General features: G+C 37.8%; 1 protein-coding gene across 3 annotated transcripts; it reads right to left on the bottom strand.

Annotated features, from left to right (window-relative positions):
* Positions 1 to 3,178: 3,178 nt before the first annotated feature.
* Positions 3,179 to 8,883, bottom strand: LOC145419398 (uncharacterized). Of its 3 annotated transcripts, XR_013903128.1 has the most exons (13): positions 8,311 to 8,789; positions 7,841 to 8,001; positions 6,867 to 6,892; positions 6,695 to 6,727; positions 6,509 to 6,598; positions 6,026 to 6,097; positions 5,829 to 5,917; positions 5,614 to 5,716; positions 5,279 to 5,381; positions 5,147 to 5,199; positions 4,960 to 5,038; positions 3,873 to 4,066; positions 3,179 to 3,764 (listed from the first exon to the last, which is right to left on the bottom strand). XR_013903128.1 is itself a non-coding variant. In XM_080292478.1 (12 exons), exons 1-12 carry the CDS (start codon positions 8,340 to 8,342, stop codon positions 4,203 to 4,205), a joined length of 1,377 nt encoding a protein of 458 aa, XP_080148604.1. In that variant the 5' UTR covers positions 8,343 to 8,841; the 3' UTR covers positions 4,073 to 4,202. The 3 variants fall into 3 exon arrangements, 2 of the variants coding, with proteins under 2 accessions (XP_080148604.1, XP_080148605.1); XM_080292478.1 differs by lacking the exons at positions 3,179 to 3,764; positions 3,873 to 4,066 and adding an exon at positions 4,073 to 4,738 and having other exon boundaries at positions 8,311 to 8,841; XM_080292479.1 differs by lacking the exons at positions 3,179 to 3,764; positions 3,873 to 4,066; positions 5,614 to 5,716; positions 5,829 to 5,917 and adding an exon at positions 4,073 to 4,738 and having other exon boundaries at positions 8,311 to 8,883.
* Positions 8,884 to 8,952: the final 69 nt, after the last annotated feature.

Below are 8,952 nucleotides of genomic sequence, written 5' to 3' on the forward strand. Positions count from 1 at the left end.
CACTCCCCAAACAATACACCTAGACTTTTGGATTTAACGGCTTCAACAGGAAGCCGTTAGGAAAAGCTTTGTAAAGACATTTGTGCAGAGAGCCATGACAGACTGGAGTGCTTACCAAATCAAAAAGTTACCACTGATCCCTTTGGAATAAGAACCTGAGTTGCAAACAAATGCAGAGCTGCTGGATATGTTTTTTTAATAATCTCTCTTTTGAATTTAACCTTTTGGATTTAATGTCAACTTAAATACAGTTTCAGTCAGTGGCAGACCTGTAATATTTGACCTGTACTAAATGAGTATAATAGTATTTGCCAGTGTGGCAAGCACGTCCCATTTTACTTAGAGGTTAACTCTAATGGAGCCAATGTTGCTATGTGAACTTTGCTCCAGATACCATTCCTGCTATCCAGAAAGTACATCATGAAAAGCTATTCGTGTACACGCAGAACACCCAAAACAACGCTTAACAACAGTGCAATCCTCTATGCCAGGGGTCTCAAACTCGCGGCCCGCAGGACGATAGTTTTTGGCCCCCACCTTAATATGAAAATTTAATGTTAGTGCGACCCGCGAGTTTGATAATGTATTTTAATGTATGACGTATGGAGTGTTTCTTTCTTTTCTGTACCTGGCTGGCTTCCTCCTTTGGGCAAACGCGGACATTCGCCCCAGCGCGCTGCGTTCACAACACTTCAAAAAAAGTTTTTTTTTTTCAAGTTGCTGCCCAGCGGGACATTATACGTATATAGATTTATACACACGTCAGTGGGATTTTTAGTTATTTTTTCACAGAGAGAGATCTCATATTAACTCTCAAAGTGATGCGTAGGCGGCGGGATAAAAGAAAAGTAATGAACTCAATGCAGCCCAATTTAGTCTGCAGTCACATAGCGACACCTGTTCATCGGCAATAACAGTCCCCGGTAACCCGGACTAATTATAGAGTCGCACCGTAATTTGTCGGTCGATGTTTTTTATTTGCATCACTCCGTTTGCATTGCAGCATACATGAACATTACATATATTTCAATATAACTGTACATATGGCTTACGAGGACTTCTTTGCAAGCATCTAGTGTTACTTGCAAAATTAGCAGAGGCTGACAATGACATCTATCCAAACATGGAAACAGACATTTCTACCTTGGCAAGAATTGCAGTGAAAGAAAGGCATTACTTTGTACACTGTGAGGACTTGAAAGTGATAAAAATGCCAAGTTTGTTTGGAAATCTGTGTTTTTTTGCATCGGCTGAAACACTTCAGTGCACTTGTTGTACGTTCTCTCACTATAACACATGTGCTTGCCTGAAGGTGGCTTGTAGCCATTTTAAAAAAATGAAAAACCCTCTGAAAAGTCCTCTATCAACTTTGAATGACACTCCTGTAGTTGAAAGCACAGACAAAAAATGCACAGAAGATGCAGTTGGAAAACTAAATGCTGTTTTAGACACAGTTAAACAGTGGGCATTCATTCCAGAGGGTATTACTCCAATGATAGATGAACTGCATACAAATGTCTTAAAAACAAAACAAGTAGGCAAAAGTATATGCCAGTACGAAATAAAGACGACAGAGAATGCACGCAAAATTAGGCCATTGTATTCTAGCAAGAAACGTTCGGCCAGCATCGACATTCCAACAGTCTGTGAAAATGAATGTGAACAGTCGATAACCACTGAAAGAGAGACATCCTCTGGAGAAAATGAAAACCTTTTGGAATACAAAACAAAAAAGAGAAGAGTTAAAGCTAAGTATATGCATAAGTAGACTTTTGTGTGACATTTCAAAGGGACTGCATCCATTACTTCTGTTTATTGAAACCTAAAGCTGAATAGCTGTCTTAACTTTCTGCCAAGGAACAGTTGAAAAGAAATTGTTTGGTCTCTCAAGCAGTTGTTATTTATGTGTGTTATTCATTACTTTGGCTTGGTTGCTGTTTTTGATACAAATTCATCTGTGCCCATTGTAATATTTTCATATGTTACTATTTTTATATTGCTATGCATTATAAATAAAGGATTACTTATTACTATTAAAGGTCTGCATTTGTAATTGTTGGTATTATTTATAAAATATGCGCTCTTAAGTTTTTTGCTCCATAAAACGATACCTGTCACTTTTTGGACATAGAGTATCAGCTGTTGAGAATCCTGGCTCATACAAAATAGAAGTAAAAGGTTTCAACATCCAGCCTTTTTATGATTAAATACAAAGTGTAATAACAGAGTTATTGGGGTGTGATTTTGTTAATAGTTAGTCTTAAGTATAAGTTTAATAGTAATGAGTAAGAAAATATAGCCAGAATAATGGAATGAGACTAACACCTGACCTCACACTGAGATTTGGTATGAAGTGGCATGTTTGTGCTAATGCTGACATTGGGGCTCAGAGTTCCTCTGTGTGTATATATTTGTGAACGTTAACTTGGCTAATGTCCAAGGGTTTGACTGCTTTCCTGTTGGATTGTATCACAAAGAACAGGGATAAGAGCACCAGTGGCCGTGCACACCCTCATCTCTCTCCTTCACCCGATCATTAGTGTTGGAAACCGGCATTAGCTCAGAGTAGATTAGACTTCAGTATATGCAAGTGATTTGATTTTATGATTATTTGATTCAGTTTTTTCTGTGTTCAAGCTCAATTACTTTAATAAAATATGTTGAATTCAAACAAATAAATAAACAAATAAACTGTGGACATTACCCTTTTAAACCTTTCTGAAACAAGACAGGTAAAAACCAGTGTATAAAAGTTTACATAGGTATAAATAGCTCTAACACTTTACTCCAGCCTGGCGTCCACACATGTGGACATCACATTTTGGGTTATTTAGACCAAAATACTAAATCTTGATCAACAAGTGCCTGATATACAGTTACGAGGACATTATACTGCAACTGTTCTATCGAAATTTCAAATTAATGTCCTCATATGTGGCTCTCATTTTTCTCAGAAACAAAAATTAGGTAAAAAAAACAAAACCTGGTAATTCTTTCTTTTTACATTCATCGGGTTCCAATCGGCCCAAATATCAAAGAGAAATTAAAAATGCATGCCATGGAAGATTTCGGGTCTTAGGGGGTTAAAATGACCAGACCCCTCCGGCCTGTTTTCCAGGCCACTAAATTAAACCCAGTCAATTACCAATTGAACAGAATAAAAACCTACGAGGTCCACTAATAGTCCAAAAGTCCAAATCTTTAATAGAAAAGACAGGCAGAACTCAAACAAACAATAATCCAAACGAGGAGCATATATACACACTGGAAAGTAAATAATTATAAGTTATTAAATCAGACTAATTAAATACAGTAAAACTAATAAGGGAAGACGAACACACGGGAAATAAAAATAACAGTGTAAACATACCAAAACTCAAAATAAAACAGGAAAGTTACTACAAACCGAGTGTGACACAATTACATTCATATTGAAACATATGTGATAATTTTCTTTCTTTGTAGCATTTTTAAGATATGTGTTAGAACAGTCATTATGCTGTTTGGATTAGGAACCAATCATTTTTGCCAAATAGTTAACACAAACTTAGAACAACAATGAACAATTTTCAAGATTCTGATTTACAGAACAAACAAAAGTCACAAAAGGTTTCATTATTTAAGAGACAAGATCAAGTTTTTCACACAGGAATGAAATGACAGAATCCAGTGCAGCGGGGCCAAAGGTGTGTGTCAGCAAACTGAAGGTTGAGGAATCAGTCAGCTCATGTTTAAGATTGTGTTGGATTTTGAGAAGAGTCTGTCTGTTATTAGAAAGTAAGATTAACAATGTTACACCAATAACCCAAATACGGGGAAATGACAAATAATACCAAAAAAGATACAACTTTCATATTGTTTTACTAACTTACTTTGTCATATCAGCACTTGAATGGTCGATGCCTTTACAGACCATGTCTGTTGTGACATCGCAGGCCAATCTTCCGGCAAACCCGAGGGCTAGCTCCCCAGCCTCCTCTTCACTCAGAACACTAAACACCGTTACTTTAGTTTTGGCCTTCTTAGGCCTGTCAAGAATCATTGCGGGCAGTTTGGCTTTACGGCCCTAAAAAAGAAAAAGTGCAAACACCAAAAGAGCAGAGAGAGACACACACATGCGCACAAAGTTAAATGCTTTTGTTTACATGGTGTAATTGTGTATATGTTGCAGCAAATGCACAATTTCCAGCCACATTGTCACTTCATTGATACGAGTAACCCGGATTTATTTCAGGTGACATCAAAATCACGAAATGTATACCTACCCCAATCAAACCTCTGAAAACATGAACTGACATGTTCTCTGCGTTGATTCTGCGCTTGATCTCGTCTTCTGTTATTGTGTAGGTTTTCTTTTTTGAGCTTGGTACAGATAAGCGACCATGCACTCTGTAAACTGTACTAGTTCCTTCTGAATCAGTTTGGAATTCTGTATCTGCATCGATCCTGTCAACATCATCAGCAGCAGCATTATCTGTACTCAGACTTGTGCCGTATACTTCTGTTTCTTTTTCTTTGTCTTCAGTCTGTGTACCTTCATCTCTGACTGTCAGTCTTCCTATCTCACTGTTACTTGTCGATTTGCTGCAGATGTTCTCTCCCTTAGGAACTTTTCCTTTGTCATTCGCTGCCTGATGCTTTCCCTGATGACATTCTTCACTGGCTACTTCTATTGCTCCTCCTGTATAGCCACCCACTATGCTGCACAACTCCTTTCCCTCTGCTGTGCTGCACTGTGCTGTTACATAAAGAAGAATGATATAAACAGCACTATATCAATTTAATTGTGAAGAGAAATCCCCACAATACGACACAGTTATGTCTAAAATAGTTTTGTGTAAAAACTGGATCTTGAAACGTCCACTTTAATTACACAGTCCTGGTGTGCAAAGGCAAAATTACGAAAAAAAAATTCACTTTAAACATTTTTGGACATTGTTTAGTTATATTGTGACTTACTCTCACAGAAGATACAGATGCCACAAACAGACTTTGAACAACGCATGTGCTTGTATGCACCACATTTCTGGCACTGCACCTGTGAATTAAAAAAAAAAAAAAGAAGAAGAAATAAACAAACAAAAAACAAATGAACAAAGTCCATTAAATAAACAATCTATATGGCTAAGGACATGTCATAGTGTACCCGGTCTTTGGCTGCAATCACACACCAGCACTGACTGCACTTCCTAGTTCGATCTGCAAAATATAATTTGTTTAAGTACAAGTTACATTTTCCAATGTTAGAGAAAAAGAAGGCAGCTAATTTTATCTTTACCTATTGAGGAAAATAAGTAGTGGCAAAGTCGGGACCTGAGCTTTGTGATTTCAGTGTTGTACTCCTCCACTTGTGTTTTACCGTCAATGAGAGATTGGGCAAACTAATAATTGACGAAGAAAAAAAAAAAACAAAAAAAAAACAAAAAGAATTAGATTAACCCCCCCCGAGAAAAAAAAAAAAAAACAGAGCAACCAAAGCAAAGCATTACTGCTGAAATGGTTCAATCTACAAAAAAAATTGAGACTTTACCATCCTGCCTCTAAGGCTTTAAAAACTGAATAGGCAAAAATGTAAACATTACTTATATAGGTTAAAGCTATAGTTTTCAGTACCATTATGACATGCACTCCACATGAGTTCCCATCCTGTTGATGTGGGTGGCTCACATGTGACAAGGTCCACTCTCCAGTGCAGCCTCTTGCTGAAGCAAATGAGCTGAGAGATCGCAGTTATTACAAATAAAAAGCATATAGAGAAATCAATAACCACGTTTGGTAATGATTTCAATTAAATTAAATATGTTATGTTAAATATGTTAATTAATTACCTCCAGTTTTTCAACACCGCACTTTTTCTGACCTCCGACTCGCCAAATGAATTCATATAGACTATGGTCCTCTTGGGTATGTCACAAAACTGTTTTGTAAAAAGATGGATATGGTAGGCTTGGGCCTTGAGCTTTCCTAATGAGGGACACCGAAAAGTGTCATGCACTAGAGAGAGTGCAAAATCTGTGCAACTTACAAACAAGGTCCAGTGGCTGCCGTTTTCCAGACAGGCTCCAATCAATTTCTCATACATCTGAAAGATGTTTTTCTGGAAATAAAAATAATGTGACAAGTATGTTTTTCTGTCAAGAATGACACTGCAAAACTGCAAAAGCTTGTCAGGTGAGACTTGTAATTAATTCTGCAGATACACAAACATATAGAAAGTGTCATTTTTGGTTTACATTAATTAATTTCTATAGTGTGTACAAAACAAATCAAGACCACAGACTCAACACGCACCACTCAATTTTTGGTGTTCTTTATCAGTTGGCCAAGACAGAAATGTTTTAATCTGTGTGCATTGCTTTTGAACAAGTCTTTACACAGAAAAGGTTTCAGAAAGGTATTTTTCAGGTTCTTCTGACAAGGCTTCAATTTTGGAAAATGCTGTTTGTTTATAGTGGCAACTTATAAACCCTTTGTGATAAGAACATAGTTACCACAGTCCAAGTCATACCTTCAAAAAGTATGCACTTTGTGCTCTTGTGGACCCATCCAAAATTTTTCCAGTGATTTGGCTTGGTATTGGATAAATGTGAGGGAAATTCTATAAAAATAACATAAATACACCTATGTTTTCAAATACATTACAAAAAACGTAAACATGCTATGTCATTATGATCAAACAAGCTTTTCAACATACCTCACACTGCAAATAGATTAGGCCATCTATTACCTTATAAAACAAATAAATAAATACATATAAATAAAAACAGAACTAAGGAACACGATTCATTAAGTAAATTGTACAATAACATTGCATGTGATAATAAAAGGCTTGATTGGTTGATTATTCAACATGAGTTGACATTTACCTGACATTGTGAAGGAGTCACAGTTTCTGTAAGGGTGTAAGAACATAACATGTGGATTTGTTACACTTCTTTTTCACAAGTTAATAACAATCAATAATTTTCATTCCATTATTTACAAGCTATCACACGATGTCCCAGGGACAACATTTACGCGATGTCCCAGGGACAACATTTACGCGATGTCCCAGGGACAACATTTACGCGATGTCCCAGGGACAACATTTACGCGATGTCCCAGGGACAACATTTACGCGATGTCCCAGGGACAACATTTACGCGATGTCCCAGGGACAACATTTACGCGATGTCCCAGGGACAACATTTACGCGATGTCCCAGGGACAACATTTACGCGATGTCCCAGGGACAACATTTACGCGATGTCCCAGGGACAACATTTACGCGATGTCCCAGGGACAACATTTACGCGATGTCCCAGGGACAACATTTACGCGATGTCCCAGGGACAACATCTACACGATGTCCCAGGGACAACATTTACACGATGTCCCAGGGACAACATTTACACGATGTCCCAGGGACAACATTTACACGATGTCCCAGGGACAACATTTACACAATGTCCCAGGGACAACATTTACGCGATGTCCCTGGGACAACATTTACGCGATGTACCAGGACAAATTTGTAAATTTCTGGATTACTGTTAATCTCCATAGAATCAAGAACTCATGTCCAGTTTCACAGCTATGGACCAGTTAATTATGTTTCCAGGTGATAGTTTGATTCATAGATTCAGCACACAACCATAAGTCTAGGCCTTTTAGTCCAGATTCTCTTCACTTATGTTTGTAAAATGATCAGGGAAGCTACTGCAATTTTGCCTGACCCAACCCCCGGGCCACGAAACACCCAAAAAGTTGGGGAACACTGGTTAGCTAATGCTGTCGTCAAGTAGCCTATCGCTAGCAAACAAACAGCAAGCCAAGTGAGGAACATATGTATAATGCTTACCGTTTATTAAAGGAAAGTATCCTAAATTGACTTCAAATTCGGCGGACAGGCGGCGGTTTTTCGCTTCTTCACTTGTATTTCGAAATACTCGAAGGCGGGTATTTCGAAGTCGCAAAGGAATGACGTCACAAGAAGGTGATTGGTCACTTGCAATGTTGAACCTGGAACAACATTAATTATGATGATGTGGGAACAATGCTGACACGAGGAAATCAGATCGTCCAGGAAAGGACATCGTCCGTAAAATAAGCACAACATCCTCTGCAAGAATAAAAGAAAAGCCAGAAAAAGCTCTGTAACACACATACAGTTTCTAGGTCTGACCAACAATCTCCATCACCAACCAGTGTTGCCTTCTACTTTTAAATATCCTATGAACCTCAAGTAAAGCAGCAATCTGAGAGCGAAATATACCGGCTCCATTCTTTTAGTACAGGTAAGCAGTAATATTCTATAATAACTTCTCACACCTTCTATTCGAGCGCCCTCTGTCAGACATCATTTACAGTTTCAATAAAGCTGCATTCACAAACACTGCAACCCAGTTTTACTGTTAAGCGACAATTACAGTTCACCGTTTTGAGTTGTTTGTATCCACTTATCAGGAACCCGACTATAGTTTGAAAGTCCAGGGCATGCAAAGTTCATTCTTGCACAATGCTCGACTTTAAAGGGACCATCAGTGTGAAGCACTCTGGAAAGACTGGAGCAAACGGTGGACTGACTTCTTAACAAATCAGTTGTTAAGAACTTCAGTGTGGTGACTGATTAGTCAATGACTGAACAATCAACAGACTTGTAACCTTTCAGTAACATGTGTGTGCTGTATGAACTATAATATTAAAAAATATTATGTTACTCTTGTACATGTATTCAAGGATCATGCTGCTAACTCAACAAAAACAATCAGGTCAGATGTTAAAATGACCTGTTTTCTGCATTCTAAAATAATCTACAAACTTACCTACAGACCGTTTGTTTTGAAAACAGCTGAAATATAATATGATCATTTCTGGAGCTGATTTGACATCGGCTTTCAGGATATCCAGGAACAGATCGACATGTTACATACTACCCTAAAACTCAGTGTAGAAGCGCACGAACGTTTAAGC

The sequence above is a fragment of the Astatotilapia calliptera genome, chromosome 18 (genome assembly GCF_964374335.1).
Source record: "Astatotilapia calliptera chromosome 18, fAstCal68.1, whole genome shotgun sequence".
Taxonomy (NCBI): domain Eukaryota; kingdom Metazoa; phylum Chordata; class Actinopteri; order Cichliformes; family Cichlidae; genus Astatotilapia; species Astatotilapia calliptera.

Excerpts from the sequence above, each read along its gene's own strand:
- LOC145419398 (XM_080292478.1), bottom strand. The coding sequence starts at position 8,342 with ATGATGTCTGACAGAGGGCGCTCGAATAGAAG. Across the intron at positions 6,599-6,694 it reads TAATCTATTTGCAGTGTGAG|AATTTCCCTCACATTTATCC; the intron begins GTATGTTGAAAA and ends TTATTTTTATAG. Across the intron at positions 5,717-5,828 it reads GCGGTGTTGAAAAACTGGAG|CTCATTTGCTTCAGCAAGAG; the intron begins GTAATTAATTAA and ends GCGATCTCTCAG.